This window comes from Amphiura filiformis, chromosome 13, assembly GCF_039555335.1.
Source record: "Amphiura filiformis chromosome 13, Afil_fr2py, whole genome shotgun sequence".
NCBI classification, from domain to species: Eukaryota; Metazoa; Echinodermata; class Ophiuroidea; order Amphilepidida; family Amphiuridae; genus Amphiura; species Amphiura filiformis.
In genome coordinates, this window is record NC_092640.1 from 52,316,776 (window position 1) to 52,340,426 (window position 23,651).

The following is a 23,651-nucleotide window of genomic DNA, read 5'->3' on the forward strand; positions in this document are numbered from 1 at the left end:
TTAATCATATAGTATATAATGTTGCATAAGCAAAAGCACACACTTCTGGAAACTGGAACGCCTTTGGAGAAGCCCGTCCCTGCCAATCGAAACAAACATCAAGTTGTTTCAGACAACGTGTGTTACTGTCTTTCTGTACGGGTGCGAGTCATGGGTAATTACCAAGGACATGGAAAACAAGATCAATGCATTTGCAACATCTTGCTACAGAGTCATGTTAAACATCAAGCGTGTGGATCGGATTCCAAATGAAACCATCTACAACCTGACCAACACCACTCCACTGGTTGCCAGAGTCAAGATTCATCAACTCAACTTTCTCGGCCATATACTGCGTCTTGATGATGGCGAGACTGTGAAAGAATATGCGCTTTATATTCCACCACATGGGAAGAGGAAACCGGGACGGCCGCGCACACTGTACTTACAGTATGTCCAGCACCTCCTGGGAGATACTGAAGGGATGCTGCAGCCAAACAAAATTGTTTCGCTTGCCCAAGATCGCATTAGTTGGAGAAAGCTTGTAGTCGCCTGCTGATGATGTTATTTTGTATAACCATGCAAAATGATATATTTTGCAAAAGTATGTGGTTTTGGCAAAAAACGGAGAGGGGTGCATAAACCACCCCAGAAATATAATGTACTATAAGGCATTAGGTCTTATATACCTTTATTAATATAGTGTAGGCCTATACTAAGTTGCAGAAGCAAAAGCACACTTTTGGAAAAGTATGTAATTTTGTATAACCATGCAAAATGACATATTTTGCAAAAGTATGTGGTTATGTTTCACTCATGTAAGGCCTGTCTCAAAACACATTTTGAAAGTGAAAAGCGCTCTCTTTGGCAATTAAAAAATGCTGTTGTGACATGATGCTTACATCAACGTCTAGGGTGCAGTCTTAGCTTTCAAATGCCGTTTGTTCTTAAAATCACAATTGTGCCACTTTTACTAGGGAAAAGGGCTGTACATGTACTTGTAAATCAATGATAGCTTCAGGTTTATCAAAAGTTCTATCGTGAAAACAATAGAATCCATCGATTACACAACAATACAATTTTGTCACTGTATTACTGTTTTATCATGAATCAGGTATAATGATTCTATTTTTCCACTTGAAACAGATTAAAAGATAAATAAATTTCACATTATGCTGTAAAATGAAATACATGTATATGTAAATGATTTTATCATGGTAAATATTGTTCTCTTTGTCACTTAAGACATGTTAAAAGACAAACAAAATATTGCACACTCTGTTGTAAAATTAAAATCATGTCAACGAAATATTGTATATCGTATTCGTTTGAAATTGTACTGAGCATTTGTTACATACTAGTAATCATTTCTAATCCTACAAATGAATGTTCTTTTATTAACTGTACTATACAGGTATATAACATTCTATTCAATTTTCTAAAAAGTGGCACAAAAGGGTTTTCATACATTTGTGTTTAGTGAAGCAGATCTCTGGATTGCAGAAACCAAAATAAATGAAACAAACGGTATTTGAAAGCTAGGACTGCTCCCTTGACGTTGATGTAAGCATCATGTCACAACAGTATTTTCTAATTGCCAAAGATGACGCTTTCTACTTGCACATTTTTTTTTTAGACAGGTCGTATATCCTATATACACAAAGACACATATACCTAAGCCCTATAGACGAATCCAAATACACGCACCCCTACACCTGACTAGCAGCCTTTAGTTGGGTCCCCGTCGGCTACAATGCATCCAAAATGTGAAATGATTCGGCCTTGGCGGAAATTTTAAACTGCATTCAATCACCCGTTTTACACCTTCCGCGAAAACACAGGTAGACAAAAAAAAAATGATTACAGTTCCAACAGTTGTGCAAATAAAAGCCACCTTACACCTAGAGAAGGTCGAGGAGGGTTAATAGAATAATAGAATAGAGATAATTCCGCAGGAAATACCGTCGCATCTATTCATAGATGTACAAATGGATGAACAAAAGGACTAGACTATGTATGAATAGATGCGACAGGATTACCTCTATTGTATATATTATTCTATTAACTCTCCTCGTCTTTAGCTGTGTTCACACATGCACTTATTACCGGTAATATTTTATCTAGGCTTATGTCCGATCGAATTAAATATTTCCGCTAATCCCTTAGTGCGTCCACATTTGTCGGCAATAGCGCTATACGCTGGCGAAGTTACGTAATAATCGGATTAACTACCATAGCAATAGGTGAATCATGCTGATTAGTTGCACCTGTAAGATTAGTATCTTTGAAAAGACCGGTATTCTTCGAAGTTACGAAACTATGACGGTCATTAATGTAAATGATCAATCTAAGGCATGATTGAGAATTACGTAACCACTTCGATGCTGAATTGTATTCAATCTATGATTGCAGACATACAGGTGATGAGTGCAACCTGCTTGTAGTACAGCGCGAAATGTTCAAAATTGTTTTCACCTATTGCTATGGTAATTAATCCGATAAATGACGTAACTTCGCCAGCGTATGCCCGACGTGTTATGTCCGTTAAAGCCTATTACCGGTCATAAATCTCTTCTTTCTACATGAGCATCATCAGAAAATTTAACCCGATTTTAAATGTTTTCACTGAAAATTCACTTTCAATAAACGCCCTCTTTAGAACAAATTACAGACAATGCGGTAGGTATGTCATGTAAGAAAATGCAAATTCAAAAGTTCCAAAATTAAGACCAATTTTGTATTTATGTAGGTTCTATTATTATTATTATTATTATTATTATTATTATTATTATTATTATTATTATTATTATTATTATTATTATTATTATTATTATTATTATTATTATTATTATTATTATTATTATTATTATTATTATTTTAGTTTGACAAAGTAGTCCCATTTTAGAGTAGACTTAGCTCTATATCGCATTTTATACATGTAGGCCCTACTATGGTGGACATCTTTGAAAAAATGACAAAAATAAAAAAAATTACACTGACTCCCATCATGCTATTTTTTTTTCTTGGGGGTCCCAAATTTACAAAAGTCGGCTTCAATAAAATTGCGACCTCCCTATTTCGGCAGCAAATATTTTATGACCCCCACCACCGTTTACACCCCCCCAAAAAAAACCAGGCATCAGTCTTTTTGAATAAAATAAACACACTATCTGTAGTCATTCTGTGTTGTGACTCCCTACATTTTGGTCATCAAAAATATTTTATGACACCCCCTATTTTTCTATCCGTATATATTTGGGACCCCCCTAATCATCTTATAAAATGCAATTGCATGCCTTTCTGTTATCATGCTTATGGCTTAATAAATTTCATCTCCATCTACATCCAGGGCCATACTGCCCCCCCCCCACTGAACCCTCTGGGGTTAACTTTTCTACCCCCCAAACTCGTGTAGGTTATCCCAATAAGGATGGTCAATTGCTCCTGCGCCTGAATTTTTTATTTTATTCATGGAGGGTGCGATGGAGAGTTTTTTAGTGCCTTTATCACTACAGGTATCTGCTCCCCGACCGTATCAGGACCCCCCCCCCCCCTTGTCATGTAATAGCGTGGCTATCTCCTCCCAAAGCTTTTTTATCCCAGAAATACTTTCCGTGTCTCTCCAAATTTTGAGTATAGCCAATGTTTCCTTGTCATTCCAATTGACCCCTCTATGGAAACGGGAAATTACAAGCAGCAAATAAAAAAGAAGCTAAAAGGGAAATGTAAGAAAGAACAGATTTTAATGTTCATTTTCAATGATTCTACCTGTTCAGTAATTCTTCCTTTTATAGTGAACGCTCCCATTTACTCATCTAACGGTGATGTCCGAAAAAAATAATCGCATCCCCAGGCCTTGCCGTTTGAGGCGAGCGATCGCTCTCGCTCGCCGCCGCTCGCCCAAACTCGATTTTTAGTGAGCGATTTTCCACTCGCCATAGACACTAAATATCACTCGCTGCGAATCTCCCAAAATCAGCCACTGAATCAGCCATTTCAGTATTTAATCGATGCTGTACTCCCTCCAAGCGTAGAAAGTGAAAAATGTTAGCGCGCTTCGCGCGCATTTCAACATAAATGTACATAAATACCGTGTCAAGACAGAAACTCTACTTGATTATTTCCTAAATAAGTGATATTTGTGAAAATTCGACCACTCGCCTACAATCATGCTAGCGAGTGATTAACCACTCGCCTTTAAAATCTATACGGCAAGGCCTGCATCCCGCTAGTTTATATTAATATTTGCAGCTGCAGCCATAAATTACTCTGCTTAAAATTTTCCGCGAGTGATATAGGCCTACTCACAATTATATCCGACAGTCCAATAGTGCTGCGTGTCCACACGTAATTACTATTACCGGACGTAACGTTTCGATCGGTCTTAACAGCTCTTAACTCTGGTCATCTTCAGCCTTAAATTGTCGGATTTAAAGCACATTACGTCGGATATAGTAATTTTTTTATATCCGACGCTCATTCACACTGCCACTTATATCCGATACTATTACCGACGTAATTTAAGTCCGGTAATAGTCCGACTGTGTGAACACGACGAGTCGGCAATAGCTCTATGTCCGACGTGTTTATATCCGAGCTATTACCGGTCAAAACTAACCGGAAATGGTCAGCAGAGCTAATGTCTCCTTCACTTGCCAGTTCATTCCTCTATTGCGTTTGATATTCGCACCTGCATCCATGATGATTTTGTTTTATCTCTCACTGGTCACACTATTTATACTCTGCTTCAAATCAGTTGCGCGAGTGATTTAATTTAACCCGGAAGTGTTCTTCACGCTGAATCACGCAGAAGGTGAAAGGTCACAGTTATATCCGACAGCCCAAAAGCGCTGTTCAGTGTTCACACGTAATTACTATTACCGATCGTAACGTTTCGATCGGTCTTAACAGCTCTAACCCTGGTCATCTTCGGATTTAAATTGTCGGATTTAAACCACATTACATCGGATATAGTTATATCCGACGCTCATTCACACTGCCACTTATACCCGATACTATTACCGACGTAATTTAAGTCCGGTATTAAGTGGTTTAAGTCCGACTGTGTGAACAAGGCTTTTGCATCTTCTCTAGGTGTTAGGCGGCTTTTATTTGAACAATCGGGCGCTCAAAACCCCAGGTTCGTGCTAACGGGAAACCAAAGATGGCCGACCAAATCCTGACCATGACTTGGCTCGTTGGATTCGTCTATAGACGAATCCAAATACACGCATTCCTACACCTGACTAGCAGCCTTTAGTTGGGTCCCCGTCGGCTACAATGCATCCAAAATGTGAAATGATTCGGCCTTGGCGGACATTTTAAACTGCATTCCATCCGTTTTACACCTTCCGCGAAAACACAGGTAGACAAAAGAAGTTTACAACACGATACAGTTCCAACCAACGCTCTGCAGGGTCTTTTGTTCTATTGTTTCCGATTAGAGCGCTGACATATTGGAAAATGTTGCCAATCAATATTCATGAGAGTGTACATTCAACGTCCAGTTTTCGAAATTGGATGACTTGTGTTTGGAAGGTGTGAAATACATCTGACTGGGTGTTTTAATTACGTAACGCATAAAGGTTTTGGCATCATGAATGGCTGCCTAGTGCTGTTATATGCTAAATTTCTATAATAATAATTATTTTCTTTATTCATCACTTTCTTTTCCTTTCTCGGCATTTATTCTTTCTTATTCCTACACTTAAAAAGTGAAATATGGGACAAAAGTGGAATAAATTCCCACGAAGCACTAAAAAATTGGCATTTTTTGGTTAACATGGCAAAATATGAGGTTGATTTCGACAGAAACCCACACACAGGCGTCAACATGGGGTGGGGATGAAATCGGACAAGAAATAAAGACGGTGGTCCAAATTCTAATCCAGGGAAGGTGACAATTCAAAAGTTGCAGATTGGATGATTATTGATTGGTGCACAAGGCGTTCTCAAGCAAGAGAACTAGCGTTTTGATTTTCATTAATTAAAAGATTAACATGCAACTTTCCTTCCTTCCTTGGTTTTCGATCACCGTTTTATTTTTAATTCTCAACCGATTTTAACAAGGTTTAAATCGGTTTTAATAGGTATTGGCTTTTTGTTTCAATTTTGACATATTTATATTTGTTTAGAATATACAGTTGTGAGCATAACTGGTACCTTAATTCTTTTGCGGTATGTGTATTTAAGCTGACAGAGTTTTTCATCGAACGTTGCAGGCCAAATGTGTAGCAAGTGGGTTAGATCATCTCTACTAGCTTCATGGTTAGATCATATCGTTATGAATTCGGCAGAGTGACGAATCGAGAATTTTGAGCAAATTGAGTTTTTGTATGCTTATGAATATGTTTCAGGTTACCTTTTATTTCCACCAAAAATTAATGGTAAATCTTACTCACCGACGTAGTTATTGAAATTCTGATTTGGCCGAATCGCGCCTAAGTGCGATAAATGAATTTGGCAGAGAGATGAATCGTATACTCAGCTGTACAAATCATGTTGATCTATAGTATTGTATAGCGGGAAACCCCGAATTTGCTATATTACATGTCTTATACTAATATACCGACGTATAGCTGTAGGTATCTTCTATCCAGTGATACCAAAATAAGTACAAAAAATCCCCACATGATATTACTGTGGTTTAATAATGTGAGTGCGCGCCCGTGAAATTGGAAAATCCCGGAAAATCATACGCAAGATATAGGCCAATATTGTTATTTGTGCTTTAAAATCCTCGAGTTTTTGCTAAATATTACAGGAATGACTATTTATAACTTATATAGTAAGTTAAGTCTACATAGCCTTATGACAACCAGTAACTTCTACACAAAATTTATACAATTACATTTTAACTTCTCAGGAAAAAATGCAATACAATCAATCAGCAGTATCTTGGCTAAAAGAAGCCGTTTAGTTGGTTCCTTTACTAGCTTGGGTTCAAAAGTTATGTCTGGTTAATTAAATCGTCCTGAAAACGTGTTGGGTCACTTTTGCCATGTTTGCGCATATAAAGTTTGGACCGCGTAGATATGCTTATCGTGCATTAAACATCAAAGAACTGACACAAATTTCTTCATAACATGAACTTAATAATAATATATTTATTTAAAATCTATAAATGAAGTCATCAAATTTCTTTCAAAATTATCTTGTAAATAAAGTAATTTCTCATATCCCTGAGATATCATTGGTAAAACTGAAAACAGTTTTTGCATCCATAAGTACAAAACAATAACAAATTTTGAAATTTAGTTCAACTGGGCTTCTAGCTGTTCTGGGGCAACCACTATTGCCAGCATTTCTGTTAACAATTTTTACATACGCTCGTAGTTATATGTAATTGTATGCCTTGATGAAAAACGTGAGTTGGAAAATGAGCTATAAACAATTTTATGGTTTCTGCTTGACTCCATGTGCTACCGAATGTCACAACCATAAAAATATGCTCTTCCAACGTGAATTGGGGTTTAAGTTGTTGAGCTGCAGCCACGATTTCTAGTAAATGAGGTTGTTATGTCAGTGCTTAGTTGTGACTTTCATGCTCTTCCAACGTGAATTGGGGTTTAAGTTGTTGAGCTGCAGCCACGATTTCTAGTAAATGAGGTTGTTATGTCAGTGCTTAGTTGTGACTTTCAAAAACTCAAGGAGATATTCTATTATCTAATCACTTCTACCACTTCGAATACCCCATTGTTTAAACTCTCTTATCATAAGCATGATAAGATCACCGCACAATGGTCCAGGTTCAACTCTATTCAGTCTTTTGTAACACTTAATTTTCTGGCCCAAATTTTAAGAATATTTTTTTTGTTGTTCACTTGTATACCGTCAATTTATTGAAACAAAGCTTATCTGGTGGCGAAAGAAATTATCTTGATAGACATATAAATATCAAACCAAAAAATAAGCGGCATACATGTGTCATTCTATTTTCAAAATTGTACAAATTTTATTGTTACACCCTGTATTGCCAATAATTCGTGTACATTCATTTCTATTATATACATTTCGAATGTTCTAAATTCTTAGAAAGACCAATGGAATGGTACCAAGATTTTCAAACGTTGTTTACTCAGAACAGCAATTTTGCGTATTCGGCACTCCGCCGAATTCATATCGATATACTATAGTCTCTTCTACCGTCTATGGTTAGATACGCGACATGAAGGTGGTGAAGTCCAGGTTATTCAACCAAAGTTGAAATAGCCTGTATTAAAATCGGACCATTTTCAATTCAATTCAATTTAATTCAATTCCAAAATATTAATTATTCAGCTCAATTCAATTCAATTTCATCAACCAAACAAATCCATGGTGATGTTTAACTTTCTCGAGATATCCACCACATGCTTGTTTGACCTTGCAATAGAGAGATTGTGATTTGCAAACGTAGGTATCGGGCGTGCGTTGATATATTCAAAACCACTCTCCTGTATCGAAGCGAGGTCAGTATTTAGCCAGTTTTGAAGACTTTCCACGTGCGAAATCAACGTAGATACATCGTTGAAAATGCATCGTTGAAAACATGCACAATTTTGTCTATTTCACAATATGTTAAAGACAGTCAAGGATAATCAACATACAAAGGAAAATGTTTAATTAGAGAATAAAGGTATTGTTCTTAGACAGTGCATCTATCGTCTCATATAACACGGGCGACATCATCATTTTTTACGCCAAAAATAATGATGTCGCCCGTGTTATATGAGACGATAGATGCACAACAGCGACTAAAAACAATACCTTTATTCTCGTTATTAAACACTTCAATTTAAATAAAAATATCCTAAGTATTACAAAGTTTAATCAAATTAAATTCTACATTCCACAAGGAATTATCTAGGGCTAAAATCGATCCGTCCTGTTGTTGCTAGGGGCCTCCGATTGGTTCAAATAGCGAGTACGGGTATCGCGTCGATGCACACGCGATGACCCGTGTGATATCGTGTCATATCACACGGGTAAGAACCAATACGATTGCAGGAACGTTCTCAAGTGTTTAAGAATTATTATTATGATCTTTTTTTGTTTTTAACAAATCACAAGTAATTGTGTTAAAAATTGACTTAATTTATACGCGATGTTCATACACAGAGATTGCCCATTGAAATGTGTATGAAACTTTGCGTATAAAAAATGACATTGCGATTTTACATTTTGGATTCGACCGTGGAATAAAACGCAGGTGACACGTTGAAATCTGATGATTTTACGTCATGTCGAAGTTCATGCAACGCGCCCAATTAAGTAAAGTCATGGTATATTTATTCTAGGTATCCTCTTAATTGGTGTGTTTTGTACCTCGTCCATTGGAGACACCATTACCTACTTTATTTATACAAGTCATAATCTTTTTACCGTGATAACGTACTGCTCTTTTCCAGAAACATTTGAATTTGAGGCAGAATCCTACGAACTTGAAGAAACATTTGAAGCTAATAATATAAATACTGATCTTGTGAAGGTCACAAGAAGTGGAACAAGTGCGGAAACAAGTATTGCAAGCTCTACTAGTAAGTACAGGATTTTACATGGGCACACAGTCTAAAGTTTGTCCGGTTTATAATGGCGAACATCTTGTGGTTTTTTGTTTCTATTTTTGGGTGCCAATAGGGCTGTGAATGTGGTCCTGGAAGCTGTTCCATATCAGTGTATTTTGCTATTGTGTCAGTTGGACAACTCTTGGGTTACTGACATGTGTTTAGAGTAGAATATTGAGGCAATCCTGTGTGTAATTTTGGTTAATTTTGATGGACAGGATTTTAAGATACGACCTTGTGAACAATTAAAAGTTTCTTTTTTGGCTTAGTATAATGTTTGAAATCTCCATTCCCGTTCTGCAAGTTCAGTGAGATTAGTAGAACTATATATTTGATGAGAAATACACATCTTCGCCATTTTTTCTTTCTCCCATTCCCTTATATTCGCCTAAAACCTTACGCGGTACTGAAATTGCAGAAATAATAGCATTTATACATGGGCAATTTGATTTTTTCTTTCAGCGATCAGCACAGTCTGTCCGAAAATCACACCCACTGCAAGCTCAGCTGATTATATGTTGGGAACAACAACTGTATCATTTGCAGCAAATATAGTTGAGGCATGGTTGGAGATAACAATACTAGGCATAAATGATGACGAGCAAGAGGAGCGAGAATTCTTCTGTTTGTCTATAACAACCAATCCTGGAAATGTACAGAATGCTAAAGTTTACATTCCTGCGAATGATCGTAAGATTTAGACTAGTTCATTGATTGAAAACGTTACGAATGTAAAGTATCTATATCACCCAATGAGGTAGAATCATCTTGAAGAGTATCGACTCCGTCATATTTGTGCGTCGCTCATGATGTACCTCACGACTTTTTCGATCACGTGTGCGGTAACTTGTATAACGAACGCGTATTCAAGTTATACCAAGGGGGTGACACTAAATTCACGGTTGTTCTATTAGCAACGCAAAATCTATGAAAAATTCAGCTGGTTTACTAGCTAGAAAGTGAGGCCAGTTATCGATCCGTTATAGCTCGTTATGAATAATTCATGTTCGACCCCTTGGATCATGTTAATTGAGTTTGGCAAATAACAACGTTGTTAGTTTTGCGAACTTTGCCTGTTCAATGAGAGTATAGCGCGCCCCAATACATCTGGGCACAAACCAGGCGAAAACGATCCAGTTTAATGAAATGGCGGACGGGTATTCCCATCAGGCACCAGTGATATGTTTTTTCAAAGAGAGTCTACTAATTTAATATGAAATGACATTTTGCAATAGCAAGGTCAAAATTAGGACTTGCTGTCAATAATATGAAGGAAATATGTGACAGAGGCAAGGTGTGAAATACAAGTAGTATTTAAGTTATAATAACCTTTGATACCCGAACTGACCTTCCATCATGGCGCCTTATTCGTCTTTATGTATTTCTATTATGCTCTCAAGTAAAATAAAATACCAATCTGCACTGAGCAGACAGAATGTTACTTGGCTCCCAGCATGAATTATTGATTTTATACGGAGGTAAAGAAATGCACAGTGTATGTGCAAGCCGTACAACAAAGGCAACAATACTCCAAATATTTACGGTAAATCTGAATAGTGGTCACATGTTGACATATCATGTGGTCGGGAAATCACGTGGCAACATTTTAAGATTTCAGGATTGTTTACTAGTTAATTGCCATTTGTACTCTTTATTATTTATCTTTGTTGATTAACATATATTTTAAATGCTGATAAATCGTGGTTGGCTGCCCATGATATCTATTAAATTCAATGTTTTATGAATATAATTCTACCACGCAGAGGGGGTCACGCAGCAGAATTTCACATCACCTGACTTAGCTAGATTTCGAAGCTCTGCTGTTCAAATTCATGTAAATTTCAAAGTGTATACAGTTAATATATTTAATATGATACTAATTTTTTGTTTTAACCAACTGGTACACGAAATATACTAGCTTATTACCTATACAGAAAGGTGATTATCAGCCTTCACTCAGCAAATTGACATGCCCGGCATTTGCAGCCATTCTCCGTCTGGATAACATGACTGTCGCCCTCAATGCGTCTGGGCACAAATTTAAATAACAATACGCTATTTACATATCAATGCGGCCTCATGCTAATTAAAGCTGCCCCATCCAGGAGTTCATCTATGGTTATACCCGTGTAAATCAATATGTCGCACGCATCAACTGCGGACTGCGGCAGTGCACGTCGCATTGTCTTCTGTGAGAAAATATCGCTTCATTTCGGGCCTCCCATTCATGATAGGTTGTCGCTCTTATAATGTATAACAAGAATGTCTTTTAAAAAGGCAACGCCATGGATGAAGATCATGTTTCATAACTTTGCACTGTCAAGTACTAGGTATGCTAGTAGTTATAATTTTGTGTGTGTGGCACAAATAACCGGTGGGAAATATTGGTATTTATTGGTAAATACCGGCAATGGCATACTAGGAAATACTCACGAATTGTCACGTTGAAAGTTGAATTGCAAAATGCGTCATGGTGCTATATTGGTCATTCTTGTAACAAAAGGCTCAATGGAAATCACATCCTCCAAGTTTCACAACAATCCAACAATCTATATTCAGACAACTTTAAGAATATGTGCTGCTTAAAGCAATAATGTGTGATTTGCATACAGAATAGATTATTATTTAAATGTTTGTTTTCACTGATCACATTATCCCCTTTTAATTTCGAGCCAAAGAAATAAGGTAAAACGAAGAAAATTACGATTTCATTCCACGCCTACAATGCGTGTACTACGCTCGCCGATCGTATGACATGTAACTGCACGGAGCATCGCGCTCGACGTGTGTACATACAGGCTGACATCCACGGTACATGTTAGCAATCACTCGATCGTTGAACTCTGAATAAAACCGGGTCGACCCGGTTTTAATACAAAAAGTTATATTTTACTGTTATTAAAGCACTTCAGGCTTAGTCTTTTACGTGGTATTTTAGTATACCACTGGCCATTATGATTATGCAAAAAGTAGAAATCAGATTAAAATTGAGGGCGTCGCTGTGAAGCATATCACACATTATGGCTTTAAGGGTGACCAGATCCTATCAACCAAGTTTCATGACAAATTGTTTTTATCCAACTATCTATTTTCAGTAACTGTTAACCTTGATATAACCTTCATGGTTTTGACGTTTAATTGCGATTATATGCACCATATTTTATGGCAATCCGAATATCAATGCTTAGTTGACATCATATGCGCTTGACACAACTTTGAACATTCTGACAATCCAACAATATATGTGACTGAACATCTCGATTCAGCCGTAGAGTCGGCCCGGTTGTTTTAATTCGTGTTTAGAGATTATATATCATAAGCCTTAAAATGGTATACCATTTGACTTCAAACGATATCCAGAAGCGGGGTTATGGTTTGTTGAACTCTGTTCCTTTAACAAAATTTTTAGTTTTTATCGGTTCTACGTGTGTCTTGTTTTCCACATTTCTGGTAATAAATATCAAACAGTCATAACTGGCGGTCATTCAAATCATCCCCAAGTCAACGAGGTTCAGGAATGTTCTCTCATTGTTAATTGTTGATTATACATACCTATACAAATAACAATGCTTTGTTATCTACCATTTGAACAGAATTTGGCCAAAGCAAACAAAAACAAGAACTATTCTACAGAAATAGGTAGAAGCGTATTATCCTCTTTAGCAAGAGTATTATTGATTGATTTAAACAGTGTTTGATGAGATACTTGTCGCACTGAATTGAGACAGCTATGAATACGACCTTCATGCATATTTTACACTGTAACTCGGAATACAATTTGACGAGTTTACGGCTCATTCGTAGTGTCCACTCACATATACAGGGTGTCCCAAAAGTCTCGATACCTTTTTAAACCTTTGTATCTTTAAGAAGAAATGGTATACAAAAAATTTGAAAACATATTTGAAAGAACTGACACTTGGGCAATTTTTTTGGTACCAAACTTGCCCCTTTTGTGCCTCCTCAAGTACTTAAAATAATGTTGGATGAATGTATAGGCACATAACGCGTAGTACCATACAGCACTCATTCCTTTTCTGAACATTCACAGATCTTCTTGGGCTTGCTGATACAGCAGTCTTACTTTATCAATGTTTCGTGTATCGCCTTGTCTTCCTACGTCCATAGCGCACTGAATCACGTACTGATCCTGTCTTAAAGAATTTGTTGACAATGTTTTTTATGCAGCATTTGATGGTGCTCGAGCATGTCCAGTGAGTTGATAATGTTCGTTGAACTTCTTTTGAAAGTTTGACTGATTTCGTTTCGGCATAAAAACCAAAGAATGTTTTGTTCTTGAATAGTGTAAGTCATGTTGAAACAACGCCATTTATCACTTATTCGTGCATACAAAATGTCAGCACGGTGCAAAAACAAACCGCTTGAATGCGCTTGCATGGAAGGGGGGGTAGCAGAGCAAAACAATGGTTTCAACAGGACGTTGCGACTCCACACACAGCCAAAGTGACTCTCCCATGGCTTGAAAATAGTTTCCATGAGAAGATCATGTTCCTCAAAACTGATCAAACTTGGCCACCTCATTCTCCGGATTTAAGTCAACCTGATTTTTTTTTTTTTTTTTATCTCAAATACCGAGTGTATAGCACAAAACCTCGCAGCATACCCGACTTGAAGGAAAACATAAAGAGTGAGATAAGCAAACTTGAAAGAGACCCTTGCAGAAACGTCATTCAGTACTTCACCGTCAGAGTACGCAAGTGCGAATTTATATGATGGACATCTTGAACATATTCGAATAGACTACTTGCAAAACAAAACAAAAGTCCAAACTACGGAAGAACAAAATAAAAAAATGTGAAGTTGTTGGGAATAGTGTTTCAATTGACAATGTTCCTGGTGATTTGTTCCCATTAACCATTTTTGCATATGCGCTATATTCATGCATAATATCTTCTGACTTAGCATGAAAAGGGGAGTTTCAATGTGACAATTCAGTAATGATAGGGGTATCAACTCAATCAAAATATCGAGACTTTTGGGACACCCTGTACTTAGTCGATCTCAAATGACCTTTAACAATTTTGGCGCAGAATTGTGACAATCTATACTCAATTCATCTCGGATGACCTTGACCTGACCTTCAACATTTTCGCGTTTTCACCCATCATGTCCATAACAATCTAACTCCTTCAACTTCCTGTCAAGTCTCAGTCTTATTCATAAGTCCAAACTTCTGTCTTTTTGAATTTTAAGCGACACGAGCATCGTTAGCCAGCGACGTAAAATAAATGATTTCCTCGGGGACAAGAAAAACACAACATTGCGCCAATCACCGGAGTAATTAATAATAATGTTCTTCACAAAGAGTGAACACACAGCATAACTTTACGATAACATTGGATTTAACATGGACGTATACCCATTTTTGTTTATGCATATAGCTTTCAATGTACAAAAACATTTAAGTGTTCAGATTCAGATTCAGATTCATTTATTTGGTTTCATCTCAAACATAGAAATTCAAATTCACAAATATACATAATAATAATACTGATAATAATAATAATTGTAATATAGAAGCAACAATAATAATAATAACTAGACTTAGCTGTGGTCTAAGGCCACGAACACAGCCGTGTTGTGACCCCTTAATGACATTTGACCCCAAAATATATAAAAATCCCATAAACATTGGCTAATGTCAACATATGTGTGCACGTGGCATCACTTTGCCGTGTTATTTGTGGCAGAAGGGGCATTTTGAAGGTTTTTTGTCTCAGACCGGAAGTGACCCCTTAATGACCTTTTACCCCAAATCAAAAATACCACGTATACACTGAGTAACATCAATTCATGAGTGAATGTACCGTCTCTGCTCTATATTTTTCTTGGCTGATAAAGTTTTTTGAAGTTATTTCGTTTTATACCGGAAGTGACACCTTAATGACCTTTGACCTCAAATCTGTGTACACCCCATAGACACTGAGTAATAACAATGCATGTGTGTAAGTGGCATCACTGTCCTATGTAATTTGTGGGAGAAGATGCATTTTAAAGGTATTTAGTTTTATACCGGAAATGACCCCTTAATGACCTTTGACCCCAAATAAAAAATACCATAAATACATTGGGTAACACAATTCATGTGTGAACATACCATCACTCTCCTATGTTTTTCTTAGTTTATACAATTTTTTGAAGATATTTCGATTTATACCGGAAGTGACCACTTATTGACGTTTGACCGAAAATCTGTAGTACGCCGCATTGACACTGGTTAATAATAATGCATGTGTGCAACTGGTGTCATTGTCCTACGTAATTTGTGGGAGAAGACGCATTTTAAAGGTATTTTGTTTTAAACCGGAAGTGACCCCTTAATGACCTTTTGACCCCAAATGACCTTTTGACCCCCTATGTTTTCCTGAGCTAATAAAAAAAATTGAAGATATTCCGTTTTATGCCGGAAGTGACCCCTTAATGACCTTTGACCCCAAATATGTGTACACCTTATAGACACTGGGTAATTACAATGCATGTGTGCAAGTTGCGTCACTGTCCTACGTAATTTGTAGGAGAAGATGCATTTTAAAGGTTATTTCGTTTTATACCGGAAGTGACCCCTTAATGACCTTTGACCCATATAAAAAAATATCACATATACACTAGGTAACTGCAAACCAGATGTGAACATACCGTTACTGCCCTATATTTTGTTTAGCTAATACAAATTTTTGAAGGTATTTCGTTTTATACAAGAAGTGACCCCTTAATGACCTTTTGACCCCAAATCTGTTACACCATATAGACAATGATAACAATGCATGTGTGCTAGTGGCGTCACTGTCCTACGTAAGTTGTGGGAGAAGATGCATTTTTAGTTGAAATCACGTTTTTGACCCCTATGACCCATGCGTGACCTTTGACCCCACAAGATTCATGTGACATGTAGGGGCATGGTAAATAATCGTTGTGACCAAGTTAGGTCAAAATAGATGTAAGTGTGTGAGTGCTAGAGCAAATGTAATGGTTGACAGAAGAAGAACTAGACTTAGCTGTGGTCTAAGACCACAAACACAGCCGTGTTGTGACCTCTTAATGACCTTTGACCCCAAAATATATGAAAACCCCATAGGCATTGGCTAATGTCAATGTATGCGTGCAGCGTGGCATTATTTTGCCATGTTATTTGTGGCAGAAGGGCATTTTGAAAGTTTTTTCTCAGACCGGAAGTGGCCCTTAATGACCTTTGACCCACTGAATTGTGTACACCCCATAAACACTGGGTAATAACAATGCATGTGTGTTGGCATCACTGTCCTGAATAATTTATGGGAAAAGATGCATTTTAAAAGTATTTCGTTTTATACCGGGAATGACCCCTTAATGACCTTTGACCCCAAATAAAAAAATATCATATATACATTGGTTAGACACAATTCATGTGTGAACATACCATTACTCTCTTATGTTTTTCTTAGCTAATACATTTTTTTGAAGATATTTCAATTTATACCGGAAGTGGCCCCTTAATGACCTTTGACCCCCAATCTGTGTACACCCCATAGACACTGGGTAATAACAATGCATGTGTGCAAGTGGCATCTCTGTCCCACATAATTTGTGGAAGAAGATGCATTTTAAAGGTATTTCTTTTTATACCGGAAGTGACCCCTTAATGAGCTTTGACCCCAATTTAAAAAAAATACCACATATACATTGGGTAACTGCAGATCATATGTGAACATACCGTTACTGCGCTATGTTTTACTTAGCTAATAAAAATGTGTGAAGGTTTTTCATTTTATACCGGAAGTGACCCCTTAATGACCTTTGACCCCAAATCTGTGTACACCATATAGACACTGGCTAATAACAATGCATGTGTGCAAGTGGTGTCACTGTCGTACGTAATCTGTAGGAGAAGATGCATTTTTAGTTGAAATCACGTTTTTGACCCCTATGACCCCTGCGTGACCTTTGACCCCACAAGTTTCATGTGACGTGTTCAGGGGCACGATTCATTTATTTGGTCAATGATTATTGTGACCAAGTTAGGTCAAAATCGATGTAAGCATGCAGTGCTAGAGCAAATGTAATGGTTGACAAAAGAAAGAAGAAATAAAGAAAGAACCTGTAAGAATAATGACTAACGTCACGGCTGTGTAATGATAATAATAAACGATGAAATATCATATGAAAGAGACGGGGATGCCAGTCCTGAACGCATAGCGTGATTTAGGTTGCATACCATGGTTTACAAAAAACATCATAGGGCCTAATATAATATGCCAGTGGTGGCACCTGGATTTTTGGATTCTGGGGGAGGGGGGGGGCATTAAGGAGGGGCGAAGTGAATTTCGGGGGGCAAATCAAACAACATTGCCTCAAAAGTGGACATTTTGTGTGAGTTTATGGTTTTGACTCAAAAGTGGGGGGTGGAATAAAAATACTTGAGGGACAAATATCTCCCTTGCCCCCCCATAGAGTTGCGACTGAGTGTTGCTTATATTCGATGTTTGTTTGTTTGTTTGATTGCTTGTCTGTTTTTGCCTTATAGATTGTGTAAATCTTGGAACCTCTGGTAGAGCCAATAATAACGCTGATAATGTAGATGACCCAACCTATGTGTATTATGTAGGTCCCTGGTTTGTCGGTAATAACGGAATTCCGGACACCATTAGTATTGATGTTTGTCCTCAGGAAGATGGCGAACTTGAATCTATCTATATTTGGCTTAGTCAGAATGCTGACCAAGGAAGTATTGGAGATTTCTATGGCATACGTAAGTACATAAGAAAACGACCATAAAACTTCCAATGACAAGAAATGTTTTATAAACTAATTTTAGAAATCAAAAATGTCATTCAGTTAGGAAAATAGACATTAAGTGCCGCATTATCAAGTCGCCCGACCTGTATGACGAAACTGTCTATGAGAAGAATGTTGAATTACATTCCTGATGCATCTATTTACAAAACCTTAACAATAAGCATTATATTAGAGATCTTAGAGTGTTGATATTAAGCACTTTGATGTAGAGTGACAGCGCCATCTAACCGATTGTCTATAAACATGATAACGGAATGAGCTGCATATTCATTGACATACGTCATAATATACATATGCAGTTTATGCTGTGAATACAAAGTTAAGTAAAATAAATCCTGAAGACTAAAATTATGAAATTAATTTTTCACTCTGATCCTTTCGTTTATTTTTACCTCAAGAAAATCAAGTGAAAAACAAAATAGTAACCTTGCTTATGACTCTATTCTGTTTGCTTGTTTGTTTGTTTGTTTGTTTGTTTGGAGGTGCATGAGTATGTCTTTGTTGAATTATCATTGCCGAGGATCATAATCAGATAGGATTAAAATTAAGTCACTAAATACAACGTAAATATCTCCTTTCCAGTATTGGAAGATAGCTTCATCAACATGCACAGAGATGGCATAGCCAGTCTCATGGACGACGACTCAATTGTTGTCAAGAACGATGTTGCTGCTGGATATGTAGGTCTACTAAATGACGAAAGCGTTAATGGAGATCTTATTAATTCAGCTGAACATAGATTTCAACTTCAGTATATCGAATCATCAGGCGTGATTAGACTTACGGGTAATACCGTGTACAGTGTAGATGACAGTGGGGCACCAGTAGACGTGAATCACATTCTCGTTTCCAGTGGGAGGCACAACTTTGCTTCATGGAGAATTTGTGGGTTACGTAAGTGTTACTAGTATTTCAATGAAGAAGATATTCCCCAATGCTAAACCAATGTTTATATAGCACCAACGCTTTGAATGAAAAAAAACAAAACGCATGACGGAGGAGGGAGGAAGCTGTACTGTTGTGGTAGTTTAAATCATGATAGTGATTGAACCGAGGTAGATTTGAAAGTTTAAATGTTACAATGTATTTATAGTTGATGTTGATTCAGAAAATGTATAGTTAATTATTACAAAAAAGATTATTGTTGCTCCGTGAATGTCAAAAATGTAAAAAGAAAACAACTTTTGGCGAAAGAGGCCTGTCAAATTTTTTGTTTTGATGTGACAAATAAAGTAAAAAAAGTTTGTATCCAACAAGTTTTGCTACCTTCTTTGTTCATATCGGAAGGAGGCATACCATTTCATCCGCCACAAAACACATTATTGCACAACCTTAATCATTATTATACATGGCACGTTTACCACTGCTGTGTTTGTATTCCTTTTGTTTCAACAGGCCCTAGAAAGTTACCACGTGTAGCTGCGTATGCCTCTGGATATAAATATGGTCGTGCATCGGAGAAAGCTATAGATAATATTCGTAGTAGCCTTCTAGAGGATTCTGGTTGTTTCATATCACGTAAGAATCCAACTTTTTTTTTCATGTGTGAAAATGAGTGACGAACAAAGAAAAAAAGAAATTAATATTTAAACCATAGGCGCAGATCCGAGGGGGGGGGGCAATATTTTGACAGGGGGGGGGTCCATACAATCATCCCCCAATGTTGGTTTTTGACCAAATTAACCTTATATATTTGGCCATTTTAGCCTATAAAGGGCCATTTTCTGTGCGCTTTGGCGTATGTATTCTACTTTTGCAACATATTTTACCAATTTAGCTTCAATATTTTCACGCTCTTCGCGCGCATTTGTTCTGTCACTAACAGGTGCTGCATTCACTATACTTTTTTTTCCAAACCTCACCACCACGTCCACCCATGTCAAAAATAAGTCTACGTCACTGGTTTTAAAACTGAAGATAAATCAATGCTACCTTCTGCAAAATAGAGTAGAGTGACCGATTATATATACAGAGAGTAGATATTCTTGAGAGGGCACTCTATTCACGTGGTTTCTTTTCCAACGCTAAAAGATCACGAATTTTGGTGGTTTGCAAATGAAAAGTGTCCGCACTATCGATTGATTACGTAACTGTTATGAATAATTTATTAGGTTTTTCAATGCAATCGCCTCGACCCATTAATACATATTATCTGTATTATCAAAGTACTTGGAATAGCAATCCGGTGAGTTCACTGAACTACGCCTTAATAACGATGGAGTTTTAATGGCGTTTAATGGCGCTAATCCTCTCCATATACAGATGAACAAATACAATAGATGAAGGTCAACACGTATGACCTCCTATGTGACATGTTATATGTGATGTACAAAAACCTGAATATCATAAAGATCAGTATTCGTTTGTGCATATGAACTGCACATTTACGTTGCTAAATATTACTCATCTTAATACTAATTACGGCGTGTCCGTCCGTCCGTCCGTCCGTCCTCTGTCCGCGCGCTATCGCGTGCGCGTCCGCGCGTTTCGCGTTCACGCGGTGCACTATCGCGTGCTCGCGGTGCGCTATCGCGGAGTATCAACGGGAGTGTGCGCGGAGTACAGTGCGCGCATCAGAAAAGTATTACAGTGTGACTAACAGGTGCATCTCATCGGACCAATAATTATAGGCCTTATTTTCAACACATATTTCAATACCGAACACGTGCACACACCAAACACGTGCATGTAGGCCTATTTCAGCAGAACATGACTATTTCCGGAATTTCCGTTAACATAAAAATTATCCGTTGTGGTAAGGCCTATAACCATCTTTGCGGTCACGTTTCTCGCGATTGATTTCATTACTTTAGTAACGGCCTATATCCACGTCCATATACTAATTTCGGTTTATCTAAATGTGGTAACAGGGCAGGGCTTGGAAGAGGTGAATGATGGGTTTCCAGATTATGGGTAGGCCTACCAAACTACCGAAGTAACGGGTTTGGGTAATTAGAAATAGGCCTATCACGAGAAGCGCCCGACCCGAGAACCGCGAAATCTAGTTATGTATAATGACAAATATTGGTATTATGACAATACGGTATATACATTGTATATAAAACGACTAATAGATCCTACTATCATGGCGTCAGGTCAATGTTCATCATACCCCGTATGTTTCTTAAAATTCATTCATATTTGAGACAAATTGCTGTGCCAATTTTATTGGTGCACAGGTAGATCTGTGTTTTTTAAATTTTCATTTCCTTTTAATGAAAGAATTAAGGTTTTCCACTGCACGGGGGCCACAAGGGTGATACTAATTTTAATGCTATATTTTCAAAACGAATACGTGCTCCCGGTTGGCTCTATAGCGATTTCACAGAAAAGGTATTTCTAGTGCAATGCAGCGTCGGACTCTAGCTGAGAGCGTAGCCTAAGTCATACAGGACTCCAAAAAGGGTTCTCCATACACAAATGAACAAACACAAAGGAGGGTAGTCTCCTCCGTGACCAGCTTGATTTCGATGGAGCGGAACCAAATTGGCTGCGGAGGAGACGGGTCATTTGGATATGCAAATTAGGTAGTGTCGCTGCCCTGATATATATATCGAATTTACAGAATACGTAATCATGAAGCTTCCTTTTGCTGTATCATGCCCATTTCCTGTTTCAGTCCTTTATACATACTGCAGTTACTGTCCGTTTTCCTATACACAATACACAGTGCTCTTTCCCATTGACGCGTGACCTCTACAAATAGCCCTACGTTAAAAGTATGGGGATATGACTAGTTAACGTCGCTGTGTGAAAAATAACCGGCCAATATTAAAAGTACTCTTCTAAAGTTCTAGAAAATATAGTTTTTAACATGTCCTAAATTTTTAGCTAATTTAGATGTTTGGAAATATTCGTACTTTGGTGTTTTAGTTAATGTTATAGGTAATAGTACATTGCCTAATTAACGTCGCTGTGTGAAAAATAACCGGCCAATATTAAAAGTACTCTTCTAAAATTCTAGACAATATAGTTTTGTAACGTGTCCTAAATTTTAAGCTAATTTAGGTGTTTGGAGAGGGTCGCACTTTTGTGTTTTAGGAAGGACATGTAAACGACAGATAACACCAAAAATATGAAGAAATTATTTCCAAACCGTGTTAAGTCAACAATCATTATGTTGCTCATTTTCAAGAATGCTGGTTTACAAAAAGCACGCCATTGTCTCATTTCGTGAACAAAGGTACACATACCATTGTTTCCTTTCGTTTCCTTTATAATCGGTTACCCAACTGAAGCTATGAATACCAGCTTTATTGCGATATCGCACATGAAAACAGACACTTGTGCACAACCAGAGAAGATCCGATTTAATCAGTTGAGCTGTTTCAATGAGCGTTATCTTGGTTTAATAGCTTTTAATGGGGTTAAGTCCTGCAAAGGTCGAGATGAATTCTACTGTAGACATGACTGCATCATGAAAATGTTACCACGGCGGATATTGTAAAAGCTTTTCGATTATGACGAAATTTGCAACTATTGGCCCGCCCATTACTTCAAGTGCACTCTGATAAGCAGAAGACCATAGCAAACTCTGTCGTCCAATTTGCTGTATGTTTGCGACATTTAACAATAATGTATTTTTAACCCATCACACCCCGGACAAACACCGAGCAGAAGTGACCAAAAAGGAATTTGTCACTGGTCTGTAAGAACCTGCTATAGAACTTTGCCCTTTTAATTGAATTGAAACTGTATGCAACTCTGAATACGCTGAACACATTCATAAATGAACTTTTGTCTATGAAATCTATGACTGTTAGTGGCGCCATTATATATTTTGTGGGGGGAGGAGGTGGGAAATGGTGAGGAGGAAAGTGAATTGGGGGGGGGGGGTAAAATAGCTTTTGGCCCAAAATAGTTGTTTTCCTGTGATATTTGTTGTTGTTTTTGTCTTGAGTGGGTAAAACAGGTGGTCACAAGAAAAAACGGCGGGCTTTTCACCCTGCCCACCCATATGACGCTTCCCCTGCCGATACCTCATAATATAAATATTATTTTATAAAACATTTATAGAATTTAGAGTGAACATTCCATAGAGGTCCACTCTTCACAATAGATGTCTTTTAAACCATTATTTCTGGGATTGTTTTGACAATCCCAGTCCAATATAAATTACGACCTCCCATATGCCGAGTTTTAAAAAGGCCTAGTCGAAGTAGACTACTTTTACAAGTGTCAATCCCATTGTTTATTGAAGAATACTATTTTCTTATAAATCTAGGTGAAGTTACTGATCCATGGCTACAAATAGATCTTGGTCGGGAATATGATGTGAAACTGGTTCTTATCTGGCCCGTAGAACTTGATGATCCAACTTCTAATCGTGAGTAA

At 37.4% G+C, this 23,651-nt stretch overlaps 1 protein-coding gene across 1 annotated transcript in view; it reads left to right on the forward strand.

Moving 5' to 3' along the window:
- The first annotated feature begins 8,146 nt into the window (after positions 1 to 8,146).
- Positions 8,147 to 23,651, forward strand: part of LOC140167756 (uncharacterized) — a 28,412-nt gene continuing 12,907 nt past the window's right edge. The window contains exons 1-7 of the mRNA XM_072191048.1: positions 8,147 to 8,180; positions 9,369 to 9,497; positions 9,987 to 10,214; positions 18,046 to 18,270; positions 18,900 to 19,211; positions 19,713 to 19,835; positions 23,542 to 23,643. Of these exons, the coding sequence (XP_072047149.1) occupies positions 8,147 to 8,180; positions 9,369 to 9,497; positions 9,987 to 10,214; positions 18,046 to 18,270; positions 18,900 to 19,211; positions 19,713 to 19,835; positions 23,542 to 23,643 (1,153 nt within the window). The remainder of the gene's footprint in view (positions 8,181 to 9,368; positions 9,498 to 9,986; positions 10,215 to 18,045; positions 18,271 to 18,899; positions 19,212 to 19,712; positions 19,836 to 23,541; positions 23,644 to 23,651) is intronic.